The sequence below is a fragment of the Fimicolochytrium jonesii genome (genome assembly GCF_025526975.1).
Source record: "Fimicolochytrium jonesii strain JEL569 chromosome Unknown EV422scaffold_45, whole genome shotgun sequence".
Classification (NCBI taxonomy): domain Eukaryota; kingdom Fungi; phylum Chytridiomycota; class Chytridiomycetes; order Spizellomycetales; family Powellomycetaceae; genus Fimicolochytrium; species Fimicolochytrium jonesii.
In genome coordinates, this window is record NW_026515712.1 from 121,293 (window position 1) to 140,929 (window position 19,637).

Genomic DNA, 19,637 nt, shown 5'->3' on the forward strand with positions numbered 1-19,637 from the left:
AGAAGCTGAGAAGCTTTCCGGAGACAAGCGGTCATGTGCGGATGCTTCCAGGCGGTCTTTTGTAGGCGAAGGCTTCCCTAATATAGCAAGTAGCTGTGTACCTAGTGGGTAAACTCCCCTAGAGTGGCCCAGATCATTGTTGCAAACGTTTTCAGATCAGCAATGCACAACAGGAGTGCTCGAAGAGCCTCAAACGGACTCTGGAGAGCGCGTTCCCCACGCGTTGCTGAAAGCTGACGTAAATAAGAAGGACTTGCCCCAATTGATCCCTGTGTGGCAGGTGTGGCAGGTAATCTGACATCGTCCGTCCGGATGGCGGTTCCGGCAGAACAGTACATGTGGAGATCACCCTCTTCTTGGTTTCGCCCCTCATCATGCCTGAGTGGTACAAGACAACTCCCTGCGGTTCCTGTGGGATGAAGCTATTGTTGTCAATGACGACGTCCTGTTGGGAGGGAGGGCAGAAATGGTGGTCGGTAAGTGTGCAGATATGACGCTGAATCATTAAGATCTCACCGTAGTCTTCAAGTGGACAGTGGTGAAGAAGGTGTCAGTGTCCGGTTTGACCGCTAGTTGCGTCTCAAAGCCTCTCGCAAGTGCCTGGAGAATGAGCTTGCGCTTGTTCGGCGTCGTGATTGATGTGCGAACATCGGTGGTGAGGCCGGCCTCCTTACAGGCTATCAACAACCGACCACTCAAGTGCTCTGCGAGTTTTAATGATGGCATGTTGATGAACCCCGATCGGCACCACGTCTGTCGAAGTGGGACATGGACTTTCCTATACGAGGCCAACACGTTAAGGAGTGCGAAGTGATCGCTCGTGTCGTCGATGAAATTCCGGCCTTGAGGGCCTGAGCCCCATACTTGCAGGGCTGCACCACGCTCGAGCGGATCATTCGGCCATTGCAGGACCGAGGCGCGCTGTTCCAATATTGCCACCAGATCGCACATATGTCGTCCCACGCCCTTATCACAAGCGTGCCAAAGAGCAGTCGCCAGTTGAGGGTCAATGGGGAGTCTTGCCACCACAGCACTGACACGAGTGAGTTCCCCTGTCTCCTTCAGGACACCGATGCATGTCAAAACATCGTTCCCGAGTTTCCATGATTCCGGCACTGTGCAGTGACAGGTATAAGGACAATTCCCTGGAAGGACCCAGATCTGTAAGAATGCTATACAACTCACCAGGTTGCTCGAACCAGGGCCAAGCAGCATCCCACGCAACCCCGCGGTATCCGAATCCTCTGACGCAAAGGACAGCCGATTCGAGTCGCACTCGTTTGACCTCCGCTCAAGATATGTCAAGGAAGGGGCCAGAGAAGTCTGCCATGCTGAAGCATGCCCAGTAGGCACCGGGACCAGTGCGACCAGTTCTTCCCGCGCATTGTTCTGCATCCGCCCTGCTGCAGAACTTGGTGCTAAGTTCATGCAGGCGAGAGCACGGATCGAATACCATGATCTTGGCGGCACCGCAGTCAACCATATGGTCGACGCCCCCAACTGTGAGGGAGGTTTCCGCCACGTTTGTCGCCACGACAACCTTCCTCTTTCCAGGCTGTGCTCCGATCACCCTTTGCTGCACTTCCGTTGGCATCCCGGCGTATAACTTGCCAAGTGCTACGTTTTCAGCGTGGTTGGCGTGCTCCTCGATTGTCTGCCCGAGGTTCCCTTGAGGTCTGCCTTGAGGTGGACGCCTCACAGTTGGACGAGGAGCGCGTTCTCCCCCGCTTGATCAGAATTCAACTTCAACAGACTTCAACCTCAAAAGGTCATTTCAACCAACCACTGAGAAAGGGTTTCAGGCCATCAAAGCCCATAAAGCGCATAAGTCACTGTTGCAGAAGACCTGCCATCCCCGGGAACGGTCGCAACGACCATCGAGACCTTCTCACAACGCCATGACATCCGACTCGCCTCATCCCAATCCCGCCGTGAACGGGGTCTCCCACATTACAACAACATCCCTCCACACAACCATCCGAAAAGTCACCAAGCTCTACACCCAACAACGCTTCCCGGAAGCCTACACTCTCGCCAAACAGCAGCTGGACGCGGGACTGCCGAGAAATGAACGGGTGGACTGGGTCGCGTGGGAGGCGCTGTGTATGCTCTTTTTGAAGATTGCAGGGCGTGTAAAGGATGAACAGGGCAGGGACTTGGGTGGCGAGTGGGAGTATGTGATTGGGAGGTGTGCGAGGATGGGAAGGGATGTGTCGGGGCAGGTTGTTTGTGCTGGGTAAGTCCGAGTCGCCGCTTGCCCATGCTCTCATTTCCTAGTCTAACCCCAGGCAACTCTCTTCCACAAACCAGGGTTCAACTCCTCAACAACCCCGCCCTATCCCGCACCCTCATTGAAACCTGGCTCGCGACCATGAGCGACGCAACCTACAACGCCATCGCCACCTCCAGTCACCAAAACCAGTCAACTTCAACCGAGGAAAGATTACCGCACCCACGCACGGGCTATCAGAAAGTGGTGGAGTGGTACTGTTTGCGGATCTTGCCGCAGATGGGCGATTGGGTTGGGGCGCGCGCGTTTTTGGAGATGAATGAGGTGTTGGATGAGGCGGAGAGGCTGGTTAGTGGTTTGTGAATTGTAGCGGTGGGGGGAGTATGGATGCGATGACTGATGTTCTCTTTGCATGCAGGAATACCTGGAACAACTGGATATGGCCCAGATGGAACAGGAGGTCGTCGCGAAGTCCGCTCAGCAGAAGTCGAGCAAACCCAATGGCGTGAAACCGACCGACCGTTCGCCTCCCTCCGTGTCATCATCACCTTCAGCAGCCGTCACGAAAGCCGCAACTGCCTCGCAGCTGTCCTCAACACCAGAACCCAACATCGCGCACCCTCACAACCATTCAACAAACTCCCCGCCAAGAACCTCACCTGCATCGGCATCAACCAAACCAGCCCCATCCCCACAATCACAAAGCACGAAAGTCATTGTCCCTTCACCCAAACCACCACCGCCCACTCACACCAACCACAACGCCCTCCTCCGCCGCCTCTCACCCCTCGCGGCCCTCCTCGCCCTCCTCGTTCTCGCGAGCCTGCTAAGGAGACTGAAACGCACGCGGGCGGGACGGGTGGTCTCGATGGTGGTGGAGAGGGTGGTCGGGACGTTGAAGATGGGGTTTAACTTGCAGACGATCTAGGGATCTGTCTGTCTCACGTGGGCTTTGTAGTATATCGGAGAGTTTGATGGGCGATTTTGGCCTACGACGAAAGTCTGCTTACGCTTTGAAGATCCAAGATGTGCGCACCATTGATGGCGGACCTTGCCGACGTCACACAGCCCCCACTTCGATTCAAAATCGCCCTACACCCTGACTACCTGCCCCCAACCAAAAACTCCCAAACGTCCGCCCCCTCGACCATCCTCCTCAAACTCCCCACACACTGCGCCGTCACTCCACTCCCTCCTCCCACTCTCTCCTCCCACCTCCCCGGCACCGTGACCGCCATCACCAACCTTTCCACGACCTGCGCGAGCACATACGTTACGTCCATTTTGGGGTCGTAGAAGCGGGTTGTGGGGTATGTTGGGGTTGCTGGTGCGGGTTGTGAGGTGGGGAGGAGGTAGGAAGTTAGGAGGGAGGTGTAAGAGGGTTGGTGTTGTGGTGGGGTTGGGGGTGTAGGTGAGGAGGGGATGAGAGGGAGGAGGGAGCGTTGGAGGAGGGAGACGATGTTGGGCCAGTGAGTTGGTGATGCTTCCTGCAATCATCGAAAGTAGAAGCATCACCTTCGTCAATGGGGGAGAAATCGAAAAATGGAGGATTTACATACACGTACCGACGGAACACTACAAACAGCAGGAAACGACTTTAGACCCGTGAGCGGCTCGGCCTTCCCGTTATGCAGGCACGCGTACCCATCCGCGTCAAAGGGCACGTCGGGGCGGATGAGGTAAATTAGGGAGACGTTTTGCGCTTTGGTTTGGGCTTGGTAGCGTAGTAATCTAGGTGCAATAGTCAATGGGCACTTAGAATGTGAGCTCCTGTGATGAATGGGAATGGATGTGATGGATGTGCAGACGTACAATCGAATAGGCTCCCTCAACAATTCCTCCCTCATCCCCCCAATAATGCGCTTAACCATCAACACGCGATGGAAGAACACGCCCAGTTTGTCCGTCAGGGCGTAACTCCAGCGGCTGAAGAAGGTATACAATTCCGTATTCACTTCGGCCGAATCCGGATCCGAATGGGATTGGGAACCGGAGGAGATGGTATGCGCCCACTCGACCAACACGTCGTCAGCGACGTACAGAAAGAGCGCGGCGTCTTTGATGTTGTGGTGGTCGCAGGCGAGAGAGGATTTGAGGAGGTGTTCAAGGGTTTTGAATTCGTAACTATCATCGGAACGCATGAGCAATGCTGCACTCCCTGCACGATGGGGGGAATAGTTATGAGCTTTACCAGAGAACATCCCCCAGTCGTCCGAGTGCGTCAAGGTTCCAGTTAAGCCGTTGTTGGGTGACGAAAGTGTGGAATTTGAGAACGAGGTGGTGGGTGAGTGATTCGGTGTGGGATGAGGTTGTTGCGAGGGTTTGGTAGCTGTTGTGTGGGGATGGAAGAGTGAGATGAACAAGGCGTTCAAGCGCTCGTGTTGATGTTGCCCTGCTTGTCGCTGGCTTCTCATGGATCATGTCGGTTCGCCCGCCTTCCACCGCTCGCCTCCCGACCCATCCCTCATCATAATCTGAACCCTCGCGCCTTGCTATCCTCCGCTAATCCTCGCAGCCCTCACCTCCGTCTCTATACCCCCTCTCTTCCTCAATCCAACACGTACATATCCAAAAGATGCACCCTAATCCGACAAAACAGCCCTAACGCCCTAAAATGCAGGGCCAGCAGCGACACAGGCCCGTTCGCCTCTCCGGTCCCTCCATATCGTCTCTCAAGCTCTTGAAACTCTTTGATGAGGGTCGTGTAGGCTCCGTGGTGGTTCTATAGTGGCAAACTCGTCAAGCTTTTTCGGCCGTGGCGGAACGCGTCGGAATTCAGACGTGACTTTGGGAAAACGTACGTGTTTGCGAAAAAAGCTTTTTCGCGCGAATTCGAGAGCGACGTAGGATTGTTCGAGGGAGAGGAGGTGTTGATGGGCTTTGCGGCATTGGTAGTCCTGTGGCGCTCATAAAAGATTAGGTCAACTTGTACAGTGATGGGGAAAGGTGTGACAGGATATCTCACCTCTAGCCGGCCGGCGATCTTTGCCGCTTTGCTGAATTGGAGTGTTCCTGCGCGGGCGTAGATGTCTGAGAGGTGGGCGAGGGGGTCTGGGTGGTGTTGCATTGCTCTTTCTGCTGGTGGTGGTGGTGGGGTATGAGAGCTCTGAGCGAGTCCTCCCCCTGCCAATCATGCCACATTGTTGCGCTCAACTGAGATCAACGCGTGGGGGTGGTCTGACGTCTTTCCACCAGCAGCGTCTGGCGGTCCCTCGCATACCCGCCGTCCCACATAAACGCACAAAGAAAAAAAAGGACAGCATGGCCAGCTGCATAAAGTGTCCGTCTCCGCCACAAGGGTCTCCCTCCAGTCTCCGTCCCTCCAGCTACTTGATCCCGCAACCATATCCCTCCAAACTCTCGTCTTCCGCCGTCCACCGGCCTTCCTTCGCCAAAGTCTCCCTCGACTCTTTCGCACTACACCACCACTCCTCCAACGCACGCCATTCGCCCACTCAATAACTTACAGAATGATGTCAACAACAGCAGCACCGGCACCCGCGCCAGTTACGAAGGCCCCCGAGGCCGGGAAACTCAGCGAGAAGGATAGCTTCATGCAGACTTTTGAGGTTATCTCCGAGGAGATTGTGAGGGACTTGCAGAACTATAATGTGCCCAAGGAGGGTGTCGAGCATATCAAGAGGGTGAGTTGAGGAGCAGAGGGGGAGGATCTGGGAGATGGGGAGAGGACGGTGAGACGGATACGGCGCCTTGGATCTAGAATCCGGATGGGTTGCGAACCGCGGCGGGTGGACGGGGCTTTCACCCAGCGGAGCCAGGCGCAAGATTACTTCAGGCGGGCGAGCCATAGGCGAGGCTTGGTAGCGACGACCAGAGCAAAAACCGAGCGAAGCGGGCGTCGTGCCGCGAGTGAAGCGAGCTGCAAATGTGAGCGACAGCGAACGGTCGTTTTCGATTGTGAGAGACAGAACGCATTCGCTTTTTCTTGCACACCGCCAAACATTCTTGGCGGGAGCGAAGCGAGCAGGAGTCCTTTCTCGATTGCCGTTGTTGGTCGTTCGCTTTCGCTCAAGTTTAACATATACGCAATTCCAGATGCTGCACTACACGGTCCCGGGCGGCAAACTCAACCGCGGTCTCACCGTGCCTTCCGCTCTCAAATCCCTACTGAAACGCGAATTGACGAAGGACGAGCTCTTCAAAGCTCAAGTGTTGGGTTGGGGCGTTGAATGGGTGAGTAGCCGCTGAATCTTGAGGTTTGGAACGAATCGAGGAGGGTCATACTCACTTTAACCATCGCATCCCAGTTGCAAGCCTTCTTCCTCATCACCGACGACATCATGGACGCCTCCATCACAAGACGAGGCCAACCTTGCTGGTACAAGCAGGTAAGAGGAACGCATGAAAGCCACGTTCCAGACAGCCGCAGACCACCAACTCAACACCCTCATCATCAAAACAGCCCGACATTGGCATGATTGCCATCAACGACGCCCTCATCTGCGAAAGCGCCATCTTCAGGCTGCTGAAAAAGTACTTCCGCTCTGAATCTTACTACCCCGAGCTCGTCGAGATGTTCCACGAGGTCACGTATCAGACGGAGCTCGGGCAAATGATGGACCTGCTGACGGCGCCCGAGGACCACGTCGACTTGTCCAAATTTTCGCCTCAAAAGTAAGTTCGCAATATCCGTTCATTGCTCAGAAGCGCGGTTAACGCTGACATCCCCACCCTCACAAACAGACACGCCTACATAGTTGAGTACAAGACTGCATACTACTCATTCTACCTCCCCATCGCCCTCGCCATGCGCATGGCCGCCATCACCGACGAAACCGCCTACGCGCAAGCGAAGGCCGTGCTGCTACCCCTCGGCGAGTACTTCCAGGTCCAGGACGACTATCTCGACTGCTACGGCAGCCCGGAGGTGATTGGCAAAGTGGGCACGGATATCGAGGATAACAAATGTGGGTGGCTGATTATCCAGGCGTTGGAGCGCGCGAGTGGGGAGCAGAGGAAGCTTTTGGATGTAAGTTTTGGTCACGTCCCCCAACTTCCTTGGCGTTATCTCTTATTGAATTTACATTTCGTAGGCAAACTACGGGCAAAAATCACCCTCCGCCGTGTCCATCGTCAAGCAGATCTACAAACAACTCGACCTCGAATCCGTCTACCGCGAGTACGAGGACCGGAGCTACACGCGCATTTCGCAGCTGATTGAGCAGATTGATGAGAGTCTGTTGCCGAGGGATATGTTTGTGACGTTCATGAACAGAATTTATAAGCGGAAGTTGTGAGTTGATAGAGTGTAGAGGGGATGGGGGTAGGCCAGCGGGGAGTGTGGACTATAGATTGCGGCAAATACGTAGAACATCTGAATTGGGGACCTTTGCGAGAGGCCCTTCAAGTTCATTGGTGGTGATGGTCCTTTTCCGCACAAGTGACGAGAGGCTTGTCAAGACGAACTCAACGGAAAGCTTTTGAACGTACTCGTGCCAAGGTAGCATATACTGATAGGCAACCTCTGGCTCGCGGGGCGCGACCCGGAGGCACGTCTGAAGACCTTCGGCGGGCCCCAGCCAGCAACGCGCGACCATGGCCACGAGTCAGTCCCCCTTTCCCCCTCCTTTGAATCTCCTGCTAATACCGTCCGACCACATCCAGACGCATTGAAGCGGAAACAACTTTCCAACAAGGAGTCGGTTCCAAATCAACATACTTGTCGAACCTCGGTTTCAACGTGCTGAAGGTTCCCGTAACAAGCATTAAGCATTGGAATCGCGCCGACGTCGAAGCTCCGACAGCCTCGAATCAGCTCGAATCCACTCAAAGAAGACAGACCAGAAACACGCATGGCCGTCGCAATTCCTCCGTCATCCACGCAAACAAAACAGATCGCAATAATAGGAAAGAGGAAGTGGGCGATAATAAACGACCTTTCCTTCGTGGCTTCCGTGGCTTCCCAATGGCTTCCGTGGGGAATCGTGGCGGTCCTGCGGTGTTGCATCTTTTAGACTTGCGGTGACTTCGGCAAACAAAAAAGCAGTACCCAAATTGACATCTATTTATCGAGCCCGATTTTCACGTGCTTCCACGGTCCCATCAAAACCGTTGAGCCAAGCTTCACCGCATCTGGGTGAAGCTCCGTGATGGGTCCGAAGTCATCCCTCGTCCACGCCGAACAAATCAAACCGTTCCGACGTCCAGTTTGACATCTTATATCAAATCCCAATCTGGTCCAGATCTGAACGTGTTGTAAAGTCTCGTAAAATGAATTCAAGTATCGTACGCCGCTCGACAGTCATCCCTCGTCTACGAATACAAAACACACTGTTTCCCTCTTTGACATACTTCGAGCCAAACTTGACGCGCCGTTCCAACAAGCCTCGACTTCCCGTATATGTTCGGGGAAACTCCCATACAAAACAGCACCGATACGGGACTGGATATGTTCCGGGAAGCTCCCATACAAAACAGCACCGACACGGGACTGGAATCATTCAAAAATATGTTCCGGGAAGCTCCCATACAAAACATGGAATCATCCAAAAGAAATGGTTTCTACCAGGTTCGAACTGGTGACCTTCTGTGTGTTAGACAGATGTGATAACCAACTACACCAAGAAACCTTCGATGTAACGCTATTCGGCGCACTCTATGTCAAGTTTTTCCCGCTGTAGGTCGACAAAAGTGTCAAAAACGCGCAAAAATCCACGATTTTTCGGCATGTCGGCGCAAACTTGTGCGCCGCTGCGCCGCTGAACACTCCTAGCTTCATGTTCAACGGGAGACTCCTCATTCGAAGAACAGGAAATGTTGCCATTTGCCGAGTCCCGACGGAAGCCCCGTAAGTTGATCTTGACCTGAGACACGGAGTATAGTATTTCCGTAGTTTGCTGGCAGCCGTAGCGGGGATCTAGCGACGAAGCAGCCCTGCTCTCGCACTGCTCTGAATCTCTCGGATGCATTCCGCTCGTTAAGTCTCGTCTTCTGGCAAGTTACAGCAATGCAATCGGAATGCTCAATCTCTCGTGCACCGCAAGCGGAAAAAGGGAGCGCGAGAAAAATGACAGTGGAGTACGTAAGCGAGTGACAGCGCGATCGCGCGTGAAGTCATTTCAAACTCCGCTAGCTCCGCTTTCGCTTCCGAGCGAAGTGAGCAATTCGACGCGTTTCGAGCACGCGTTTGGCAGCTCCAGATTCAAACTCCCAGCGAATGGTCCCTTCCGTAGACACGGGTGACGAATGGGTAGGTGCATTACAGAACTGACGCCAGACCAGTCTGTTATGTATGCACAACTCTGCTTCCGTATCTCAAGGTTCTCTGTCCAGGTTGCCGCTGCCAGCCAATATGGGGAGAACAGCAGTCTCGATGCAAATTCCCGAACCCATCTAGGCCCATGTCGGGCTAAATGCAACTCGTGCAGCTGACCTCCGTTGCAAGTCCTCTGTACATGTATGCCAAGTAAGGGGGTTTTCATTCTCAGGTCATGCATGGCCACTTATAGGCGTCCATCGCTCATCACGCCGAACGGCGAAGACGCGTACCCCGTGCATCTTTTGGGATGTTAAACCCTCTCCATTTAACATTTCACACAGTATATACAGTACATGTTGTAGGTACACGAGAAAAAATCTGTAAAACTCAGGCCCCATATCAGGACACCCCAAAAACTTCGTTATGATACTTGATTCGGCCGACTAACTACTCGAGATAAATATGGCGTCTGCGGTCGACGCTCGTCTCGTAGGTATCATTTCCGGAACCCCTACCCTATGGTAATTAACATCTCAGGCCGGCGCCACCCGTTCCAGCATCTTCTCTTCTAACTCCCATTCCTGGGCCGGGATAGGCGCTCTAGTGACATGGCCCGAAAGCAAAGGATGCGCAACGGCTCCAGCTGCCGCAACCGCCAAATTCAAGACACGACCAAACACTCCGCCGCCGCCGTCGGCAGCGCCTGAGGCAGGCGATGTAACCAATCCGAGCGAGCTGGATGGACGTGAGGCGATAGGCGAGCGGGACCCGGATGCGGAGGGTGATGCGGAGAGAAGAGATGCGGCTGCGGCAACGTAGCCTGCCCCGCGAAGTTCGCCGGCCACTGTGGTGAGGAGGCGCGAGTGGTTGGTCGTCGGACGAGTGTTGGTATTGTAGCCATCAAATTGATTGGTGGGGTTCACGTCGGGAGCGGATGCGAGCAGTGATGCTCTGACCGCGGGCCACAATGGGGTGCCGGCAACCAGCGCGGCCAGTCCTCTTGCGCAGATCAAGACATGGAGGAACCGATCCTGTTCCACCTCCGAGAATGGGCCCTGCAATTGGGAAGTTGACGAATTCCGAGTATTTGTCATAGGCGAAGGGGCCGTATCCATGACACTATGCAATTCGCTGATCGCTTCATTCCGTATCCGGGCGTGACGCGACAGCAGCCCATGTTTGAAGTATTCCGCGTACTTCTGTGAGTCCTGCAACGTCTGCAGGAGGATCATCTCTCCTTTCTGGTCCAGGATGTTGAACGCTGCAAACTCGACGCGAACAAGTAACGCCATGGAGAACTCTTGATGTTCGACCATCCAGCATAGCAGCGCGTTCCAGTAGAGTTGGAGGTAGGCTGGGACTGGGTAGCCCCTTACGCCTGCTTGCTGTGTATTACTCGCACCGATAGGAGGGAGCCATTCGGAGAGGACAGCCACGAGGGCCTGAGCTTGCGCAGCAGTCTGCGTGCTGGCCAATAGCGTCTGTAACACCTTCTGGCGGCCCGAAATGTCGATCAGATCGGATTCGCGGATCTGAACATTCCAAGCGGCGGCGGCCATGAGACACAACCTGCGGCGTTGCATGACGATCGACTCGGTCGCGGAGAGGATGAAATATCGTTTGAGAAGGTCGAGCATTTGCATACCCAGAGCGGGCCCGAATCTCTGTTGGTCGTTCACCACAGTCGTCAGGCATTCGCGCAGTGCCTTCATGATGTTGACCATGATCACGTCGAATGGCTCTGAGAGTACATCGCCAGCTGTTTGTGCCTTTGAGGGAGGAACGACGTCCTCAAGTCCTGGCGCCGGCTTGGACGGTGTATGCGGCGTTACGGTTCCTTCCTGGCCTCCTCCCAACGGCCCTGGAGTCGGCGCAGGAACAGTGTTGCCAGACAATGGGGATGACTTCACCGGGTTCAATCCACTAAGATCAATATCCCATCCGCTATCGATTGCGGAAACCTGCTCCTTGTCGTCTGAAAGAGCAGAGTTCAACCCGGGATTCCCAGAAGGTTCATGTGACGTCTGTTTGACCGGACTCAACCCCTCAAGGTAATCAATGTCCCATCCGCTGTCGCCCAACCCTTCCGCAGGCTTCGTCGTCTCCTTGACAGGACTGAGTCCCGGAATGTGATCAATATCCCACCCACTCTCGCTCGATTCCACATCGGGTTTGCTCTCCTTCACGGGGCTGAGCCCTTGGAGGTCGATATCCCAACCGCTGTCCATGGTGAGCGGCTCAACAGGGGCCGCCGGTTTCGTCTTCACGGGGCTCAGGCCTTCGATGTGGCCAATGTCCCACCCTTCGCTGTCGATGTCCGTCTGAGATGGGTGCTGGGGTGCTGGGTGGGTGCGCGAGGTATCCACGGTCAGCGACGGCCGGGGACTCAATTTGGGTTTTGCAGAGTGATCCTCTTCCCAATCGTCCCATCCCTCATTCACTTTCGTGGGTGCGGTGGATGTTGACGTGCTCGGTGATGTCGTATCCCGAAAATCGTCATTCCCATGGACGTGCCATCCACCTTCAGCCGTCGCTTGTGGGCTCCCAATTTCAGCAGCAGGAGCAGGCGCATAGGGCGCCACACTGCCCAGAACTCTCTCGAATGCCGCCAAGGGTGAGTCCACTCCACGCCTAAACACGCCCTCAAAAGGTGTAGCGGAGGGTACGCCGAGGATACTCCACGCCGTTTCTTTGTACAAAGTGGCAGGGTACAGAATGGTCAGATCCTGGTCAAATGCAGCACTGAGAAGTTTGCAGGCTTGGTAGACCAGTACTGGGGATATTCCCCCAATGACCATCCGCATCACGACACCTGCAAACTAATTTTGGAGGAAAGATGGTGAGTAGGTAGGCGGCGTTCGATACACGAAAATCTGCAATAAGGGCGTACCTGATTCGTCTCCTTTCCATATAAGGCATCGAACTGCTGTACACGCTCGGGGGCAATGGTCTCCCCATAGTCATTATCAACAAGCGACGCCAATCCTCCGATTAGGTTCAGGTGGCGCTTTATGCTTCGAATTTCGTTCAAATGTGCTTCGGATACCTGTAGGGGTAATGAGCAGACTCTTTGAGTCAAGCCGGAGAGCGGTGAAAGCACAAGCAGATCGATGGGTGTCACACTACCTTCCCGGCCGCAGCGTGCTGTTGCATTAGCGCATCAGACTTTGACACAAGATCTTGCCGGTATATCACAGGGATTCCGATCGCCTGAGAGTATTGTCAGTTGTCGGTTGCCGGCAGAGAAGGATCCATGGCGACCCGTGACTGCTGACTTACCGATTCCGCGACCGTGAGGGTTCTTGTAATCTGAAGCAAATCCTCCGCGCTCAAGTGCTCAAACAAAATCATGAATTGAGACAACTGCGCGGCAACACTGGAAAGCAGTGATGGGGTTTCAATCAGTCGAAATAAGGGAATATCGGACTCCGCGAGAATTTGTGTTTCATACCTCTGTTCTTCTAGATACTCCCAAGGCACGCTCGGTAATTTGGAATCGAGGTAGTGTGCGTGAAGTTTGCTCACAATGCCGGGTGCAGCGACGACTGCTTTTGGTAAATCCACGACATCAACCTCATCAGCAAAAAGAGCGATTGGGGATAGCTGTAGCACACTGTTGAAAAGGGAGTGTCGAATCAGCACCACGAATCGCTCGGGAGAAATGTACGAAGTTATGGAGGACATACCTGGGCACGATAGCCGCGACAACCTCAAGAATGGGAATCGATCGAATAGGGCCAAAAGCGTTGATAAAGGTGTCCACATCCGCACTTTGTGAGGAAATGAGCTCCTTGAAGTCGACAATGGACAAGGCTTTACCGCCAGCGGCGAGCCTTTGCAGCACGTCTATGCGGAGGCTGACTTGCGGGACAGTCTATGGACATTGTGCACGTCAACTCCGCACGGCACAAACTTGGTAAAAGAAGACGAGGTGACATACCTCCAAGTGCGTTTGTGTCGACTCGGCACAGTCAACAAGGAATTTGTATAATTGCAGCAGCTTTGTTCGACTAGTCCCCGATATCTGCAACAAGATGTTGAACGCATGATTAGCAGCCAAACGGTATGCGTACCGCCAGCAGCTAACCCTCTACCTTTGCATGCCACTGTCCGATCCGGTCGACAGTATCTTGCATCTTCTCACTCCTCTGTACGATGGGCTTCACCTTCTCAATCAACGCTTGCACATCGCCAGCTGCCTCGCTCGCAAACCACCATTCCAGTGCTTCGATCGCAACATCATAATCATCGATGCTCACATGCTTGGCCAAAACAAAGGCCCGCTCCAACACAGCAATGTCGACCGTCCGTGCCAAATTTAGCACCGCCTCACGACGGTACGCCGGGTCCGCCTCGAACCGGGCGATGTCTACACCAGGCATGTCATAGAGCGAGCGAAGTTTCTGTGCTTGCGATTTGGTTGCCATGGACGTGGCATGGCGAAGCGCAGTGGCGAGTAAGGTTTTGACATGCGGGGAGGTAGCGGTGTTTTGGGAAAGAGCCTTAAAATCTGCCACGGTAGTGTGCTCATCGAGATGCAAGTCCCAACCGCTGTTCTCCGATTCCGGGGGTTGAGACTCATCGACGCCATATTTCGCTGATATCTCACGAACTCTGGAGAGGATGTCCGCTGGGTCACATCGATACAGCTCATTGATCAACTCTGCCCTGTCTTCTTCACCTAAGGCGATATGCAGTGCGCGTACGGCAAAGTAATAACAAGCCAATTGCTCGTTGACCGGCGACGCAGGAAGCTCCTCGAAGAATCGTTTTGCTGTCGTGTCCTCCTTGATGGCGAGCATATAACCGAGGGCATACGTTGCGTCTGTGGCGTACCACTCCCGAGCTAAGCTAAGCAACTCTGCATCGTACTGACTATCGTCTGTCTTTCGATCATTAGACGCGGGCCTGTTCTCGTGATCGTCATTGAATGTTTGGACGCTTTTTAGGCGCATGAGGGCTTCCAAGACGATTCGTCTTGCCGAAGAAGTTTTCTCACTCTTTCTCTTCCCCTTGATGATGATGTTGGGCTCCGTCGAATAAAAGGAGGACTGACTTAACCTCTGACCTTCGCTTGCAGCGAACACCGGATCATCAAACGCCAATGCCTGGCGTTCCAGCTCTCCCAACGCTTTCTCATGACTAAAGACATAAGCACCGTCCCCAGCTGATCGGTTTGCGACGAGACTCAGAGCATCCTCCTCAGTATTCTCCCCCTCCCCATGAGTCATCGCGCTCCTCACAGCACTCAAGGCGACCCTCTCAGTCTCCAGGCGCGTCCAAACGCCCAACACCTCCGTCATCTTCTCCTCCGTGCAAAGCGTCAAAGCATGGCCGACAAGCTTCATCTTCTTCTCTACTTCACGCCAGCTGGCGACCCCGGCCAAACCCATGCACACCTCACAGACGGCGTTCGCCACGTCACGTGAATATGGGTGCAAGTCGTCCATGAAGATCAACAGCGCCTCGCAGGTCTTGTAGGCAAAGTCGCAGTCGCCCGCCCGCAGGGCAGCATCAGCGATAAGGGCATGAACGCGCGCTTTGGCGGTTGCGCTGTATTGCTCGCGGAGGATCTTGCGGGTCAGATCGTCGAGTGGAGCGCGATAGGCGTCTGGTTCCGAATAGAGGAGGCGCGCTATCAATTGGACCCGATCGGGATGGAGGCGAATCTGGATCGGTAGGATGATATCCCCGGTATTCTCGGACGTGAGGTTGTATCGCACGGTGAGCTGGTGAGTAGCTTGCACGAAATCGAGTTCGGTCTGGAGAGCCGGCGACGATGGCAAGACGTTCAAACATTCTCGCGCTTTTCTCATCAGACCCTGAGTCATATCCCCGGAATCGGCGTTGTCGTAATACTCTTTGGCGGCATTGATCAACAAACCCTCCATGGCATCCGCGGACAAGGGCGGCAGTTTCCGATCAGGGTGCATGATCCGCTTCGCGAGCTTGAACAGTCCGCAGCTTAGAATGACCGAGAGATACTCCACATAGATGTCCTTTCGGGGCACAAGACTCAGCACGCCCATCTCATGCAACGAAAGCATGTGCGTCAGCAAACCCATCCAGTCCTCATCGTCGTCGAACCGCGATTCGTCTGCGGGAATTACCGAGCCCGCAGGTGCAGCACGGTCACCTGAGGACTGGCGTGCAAGCAACAACAGCAAGGCCCGCTGCTGTTCTGGATGCGTTTCGGCGTCCTTGAGCCATGGGAGGGGTTTGGGAAGCCCGTACTCTGCAAGAATCTGAGCGACTTTGACATGCACAATGAACCTCCGAACGCGCGCTTGGAGTTCCGGGTCGAGACCTTTCAAGCCTTTTGGCGTTCCGGCAGCAGTACTCGCAACATCGTCCAAAGTGATATCCAACTCATCTTCCCAGGATGACGGTTTCGGTTTCCTCGTACTCGACGAGCCCCGTTGCGCTTTAGCCGCACCAGGTTTCCCGCCATCCTGCCTACGACCACCCTTTGTTTCTTCTTCACTTTCTTCCACCGGCAAACAGTGTCGCAACCGGTCGTAAAGCGCCCCTACGGCAGCATCGGACCGGTGGCATCGGTAAGCGCACTCAAGCACCAGCTCCGGCAGCTTATCCGCGCTCACGATCCGTTCCTCCTCAGATCCAGCCGCCACCGAATCCTCCAGAATCAGCGTACACCACTCCAGATGCTCTTCCGCGACGCTCGCGATCCAGCCATACAGAATCTGCAGATTCGAAGCAGTCAGACTCGACTGCTTCTGGAACCCGTACTCATCGCCGGGTCTCGTTGCCTTCAACGACGGGTCTGCTCTAATGGCGCGGTTACATATGTACGGTAGCACGAAGCGCTTCACGTCCCTAACGATCGTCTCGTCCGTTGACTGCGCCACAAACAACCGCAGAACTTCCTCAGGTGACAACCTGGACAACCGATCCAGAGATAGATCTACCACATCCTTCGAAGTCGGATCGTAGCATTCGTAAAGTAGTTTGCCCAACGTGATGAGGTTATCCCGGAGGTCTTCTAGACCGCTCACGTGATGCTGGATGCCCAGTCGGACGAGGTCAAGGGCAAGGTCGGATTGCCCTGATGCGGCTTCCATGAAGCGGGCACGGGACGCGTACCATTCGCTGAGGACTTGTTGAGGGGCTGGGTAGACTGTGCAGATGATCTCGGGAGGCAGGGTGGTTGAGTTGCGTAAGGTGGTCGCGATAGAATTCATGTTGGATTCGCCTTCCTCTTCGTCCTCAACCATCTCCAGAAACTCCCTAACGCTGTCTGATTCGGTCCAATCGGGCCGTCGCCACGGAATGACTTGCCATTCTATCTCGCGCTGTGTTGCTGGTTCGATTCTCGGCAGCAAGTGTTTGTAATCGGTAGGATCAGCGGTCTCGGGAATGTGGTCCAGAACAGCTAACCGATACGGTAAGATGTCCTTCCCATGGCGGGTGAACAGATGTTCCAAGGCCACCGTATCCTCATCCACCGCGAAATCCACAGCCTGCAAGACGAGGTTGCAGTCGCGAAACCACGCGAAGTGCTCAGCAAAGGTGATACGTTGGCCATCAGCGTCCTCCTCATCGAACGAGCCAGCAAATATCGCGGCATGGGTCTCCAGACGGTCTAGGTATTTCAATATTCGGGCACGGTATGTGCAGATTGTCGCTGTTGACGCTCCAAACATGTTTACACCCACCCTCGCATGGTGTACGGCTTCTTCGTCAATCTCATCCAGCAATTCCTCGACCTCTCGCTCAACATCCTGTAACGATATCACGTCGGTCTGCGTCAGGCCGTATCGTAGCAACAGCCTAGCAGCTTTCGACGTCGCCGGAACCCTTTCCACACAGCTTCTCAAAGCCCATTCCCTATCCTTTATCTTCGCCAAATAATCCGCAATCGCGTTTTCGGTGACATCCGCACGCATCCATTGCGCTTTGTACACCTCATCGATATCCAGTCCATGCTCATGGGCAAGCTGCAGGGCGGCCTCGTACTCTTGTCCGTGGATCTTGCGACGCATGGCTTCCAAGGGTGTGGTTTTCAGCAGGCACATGAGCTGATAGTGGCGGCGGTTTACGATAACGGTTTTCTGTGACGGGGAGGCGTCCTCTTCCCAGTGCCAAAGAATTGTCGAGGTGAAGATACGTAGTGGGCGGGAGAGAAGCGAAACGATGATTTCCAGGATAGATCTCGCTTTGTCTCGTGATATCAACGCCCCGCTGGTAGGCCCTTCCGTGTCGTAGTCTCCTACGACGGTCCGAATCGGTGTGTATATGCCATCACGAAAACGCAGGCGCACAACCTCCGTCTCGTGCATTAGGATGAAGATGCGGTCTGGTTGCAGCGCAACGGCGTCTGGCATCTTTGGAAATGGTGGAACGTCGGCCACTAAGAGTCCCATCAGGGATGGGATGGCTACTACTCGAACATATCCGTCTCCGAATGATAGGAACACACTCGAGTCGGACCACCAGCCCATCGAGGTCAAGATATCCGGGACCGTCGTCGCGGGTCCTTGTTCAGTAACCTGTTTCGCGATGTCCGCACTCTCTGAAAAGGGAAGCCCGAGCTTCTTTCGTAAGGCGGAGGTAGTCCATTCGCACACCAGATCGAGCCGAAGTGCATCCCATAGCTTCAACGTGCCCCCGCAATCCAAGGTGACCAATCGTTTCCCATTAGGTGAGAGGGCAATCTGATGTATTGTATCGAGGTACAACCGCCGTCGGGACGGCTGCAGCGACATCAACACCGAGTTGACTGACAAGGCTTTTCGCAATCCGCCCCATACTCCCCGCTCGTCGTCCTCTTCGTCTGATCCATGAGGACTGACGACTCTCTCGCTAAGCTCCAGGCCCTCCATATGATAGTAAGGCTTGTCCCAGGAGAGTTTCCATTCCGACACGACACTGCTCCCGGGCCCAGTTGCCGCACTCGTGGAGTGCATTGATTTGCTCTTCTGTACTGCCTTCCCACTGACCAGCATGATTCCACGCTCCACATCAATGGTCGCCGTGCAGACGCACTCGTGCCAATGGTCAAATGAGAATTTGTGGTAGAATGTGATGCGACCCGCGTGTGATTTGCTTTCCCGTAGCATGGACAGCCCGGGTGAACTGGCACGCCTCGTGTGCATGGCAGGGACGAACGAGGTGGTGTTTGGTGGCGGCAGGGAGCTTCCAAGTTCGTCCTTGTGGATTAGATAGCTCCTGAGCAGGCCATCGTACGTGATGACAAGCAGTTCATGGGTATATGGGTGTCCTTCGAACGACAACTCAGGATCCTTCGAATCGCGCTGAGGCGGCAGGAAGAGTAGAATTGATACTGGATCTATGAATCCTACTGAATCATTGCCCTTCCCTTCGCCCAACGCCTGCAAATCGACTTGGACAGGTTGCGTGGGCAGCGCTGTTGATCCCTTCCCAGTGCCGCTCCCTTTGCTCTTGGGCGATATGACGCACATTATGGCCCCATCACTCCGTACGACTGTTACCCTCCCGTTGCTGGCTGAGACGGCCAAAAGCTGAGAATCAAACGACCAGGCCACCCTCCGCCAAGAAGGAAATCCGTCCCTGTCCAGGCGAGCCACCCCAGTGACTTCAAAGTTGGCTGTCCGCGAACGGACCTCAAGCCTCGAGTCGCAAAGCACCGCCAAAAAGTTTCCACATGGCGATGCCTCTAGTATCCAAGCGGGACGGACGTTCGGGAGCAGCTGCACGAGTGCTGGCGGGATCGTTGTGGATATGACGAGACCATCCAAAGTGCGGACCAGACGCGCGGTGAGGTTCTTCAGGAAACGGCGGGGAATGCTACTGTACGAGGTGGGCTCGGCGGACGACGAGCTATTCGTGCCTGGACGGTATTGAGCCGGGATGGACTCGTCGTCTGGGAGCCAGCGGTGCACCGGGAAAAGCTCGTGGAGGAATGGTCTCGCGGACGGCATCCCACCAACGTCGTCGGGGCGCCCTGACTCGGCCATCTTGCGGAATCGTTGCTGAATTGGTAGCACCAGCGCTACAATGTATGAGCAACCCAACCCTTGCTAGACTATTTACGTGCGTATGTATATGCTTCCAACGAGTTCTGCGGAAGACGGGCCTAATGTCTAGCGGGGCGAAGCGAAATTGGCTGGAGAGGAATTGCTGCTGACGTGGTGGAGTCACAGCTTCGGGACGATAAAACGGCATCCTCGACGCATTGTTTGTCTG

General features: G+C 54.7%; 5 protein-coding genes and 1 non-coding gene across 6 annotated transcripts; 2 read left to right on the forward strand and 4 right to left on the reverse strand.

The window, feature by feature from the left end:
- Nucleotides 1–189: 189 nt before the first annotated feature.
- On the reverse strand, nt 190–1,594 carry EV422DRAFT_572417 (uncharacterized protein; the record flags this gene model as incomplete). The annotated part of the gene is made up of 5 exons (XM_053073120.1): nt 190–269; nt 337–445; nt 517–1,115; nt 1,200–1,389; nt 1,454–1,594. 5 exons carry the CDS (start codon nt 1,592–1,594, stop codon nt 190–192), a joined length of 1,119 nt encoding a protein of 372 aa, XP_052920800.1.
- A 304-nt stretch (nt 1,595–1,898) lies between these two features.
- On the forward strand, nt 1,899–3,158 carry EV422DRAFT_572418 (uncharacterized protein; the record flags this gene model as incomplete). The annotated part of the gene is made up of 3 exons (XM_053073121.1): nt 1,899–2,236; nt 2,311–2,578; nt 2,649–3,158. The coding sequence occupies 3 exons, from the start codon at nt 1,899–1,901 to the stop codon at nt 3,156–3,158; spliced, it is 1,116 nt and encodes a 371-aa protein (XP_052920801.1).
- A 175-nt stretch (nt 3,159–3,333) lies between these two features.
- Nucleotides 3,334–5,297, reverse strand: EV422DRAFT_572419 (uncharacterized protein; the record flags this gene model as incomplete). Its single annotated transcript, XM_053073122.1, has 7 exons — nt 3,334–3,717; nt 3,796–3,961; nt 4,043–4,354; nt 4,422–4,559; nt 4,795–4,952; nt 5,032–5,127; nt 5,196–5,297. 7 exons carry the CDS (start codon nt 5,295–5,297, stop codon nt 3,334–3,336), a joined length of 1,356 nt encoding a protein of 451 aa, XP_052920802.1.
- Nucleotides 5,298–5,402: 105 nt separating this feature from the next.
- Nucleotides 5,403–7,759, forward strand: EV422DRAFT_548176 (isoprenoid synthase domain-containing protein). The gene is made up of 6 exons (XM_053071643.1): nt 5,403–5,874; nt 6,287–6,424; nt 6,499–6,579; nt 6,654–6,865; nt 6,935–7,220; nt 7,285–7,759. The coding sequence occupies exons 1-6, from the start codon at nt 5,701–5,703 to the stop codon at nt 7,486–7,488; spliced, it is 1,095 nt and encodes a 364-aa protein (XP_052920803.1). The 5' UTR covers nt 5,403–5,700; the 3' UTR covers nt 7,489–7,759.
- A 987-nt stretch (nt 7,760–8,746) lies between these two features.
- On the reverse strand, nt 8,747–8,820 carry EV422DRAFT_t166. Its single transcript has one exon. It is a non-coding gene; the product is annotated as a tRNA-Val (tRNA).
- A 946-nt stretch (nt 8,821–9,766) lies between these two features.
- On the reverse strand, nt 9,767–19,595 carry EV422DRAFT_548182 (secretory pathway protein Sec39-domain-containing protein). The gene is made up of 8 exons (XM_053071644.1): nt 13,544–19,595; nt 13,390–13,473; nt 13,136–13,323; nt 12,901–13,062; nt 12,729–12,825; nt 12,576–12,659; nt 12,340–12,495; nt 9,767–12,268 (listed from the first exon to the last, which is right to left on the reverse strand). The coding sequence occupies exons 1-8, from the start codon at nt 19,406–19,408 to the stop codon at nt 9,983–9,985; spliced, it is 8,922 nt and encodes a 2,973-aa protein (XP_052920804.1). The 5' UTR covers nt 19,409–19,595; the 3' UTR covers nt 9,767–9,982.
- Between the last annotated feature and the right edge of the window lie 42 nt (nt 19,596–19,637).

Coding starts and splice junctions, on each gene's coding strand:
- EV422DRAFT_548176 (XM_053071643.1), top strand. CDS start 5,701: ATGATGTCAACAACAGCAGCACCGGCACCCGCGCCAGTTACGAAGGCC. Junction 6,425..6,498: donor TGGGTTGGGGCGTTGAATGG/GTGAGTAGCCGC, acceptor ATCGCATCCCAG/TTGCAAGCCTTCTTCCTCAT. Junction 7,221..7,284: donor AGCAGAGGAAGCTTTTGGAT/GTAAGTTTTGGT, acceptor TACATTTCGTAG/GCAAACTACGGGCAAAAATC.
- EV422DRAFT_548182 (XM_053071644.1), bottom strand. CDS start 19,408: ATGGCCGAGTCAGGGCGCCCCGACGACGTTGGTGGGATGCCGTCCGCG. Junction 13,324..13,389: donor CGACACAAACGCACTTGGAG/GTATGTCACCTC, acceptor CAATGTCCATAG/ACTGTCCCGCAAGTCAGCCT. Junction 12,269..12,339: donor ATGGAAAGGAGACGAATCAG/GTACGCCCTTAT, acceptor CTCCAAAATTAG/TTTGCAGGTGTCGTGATGCG.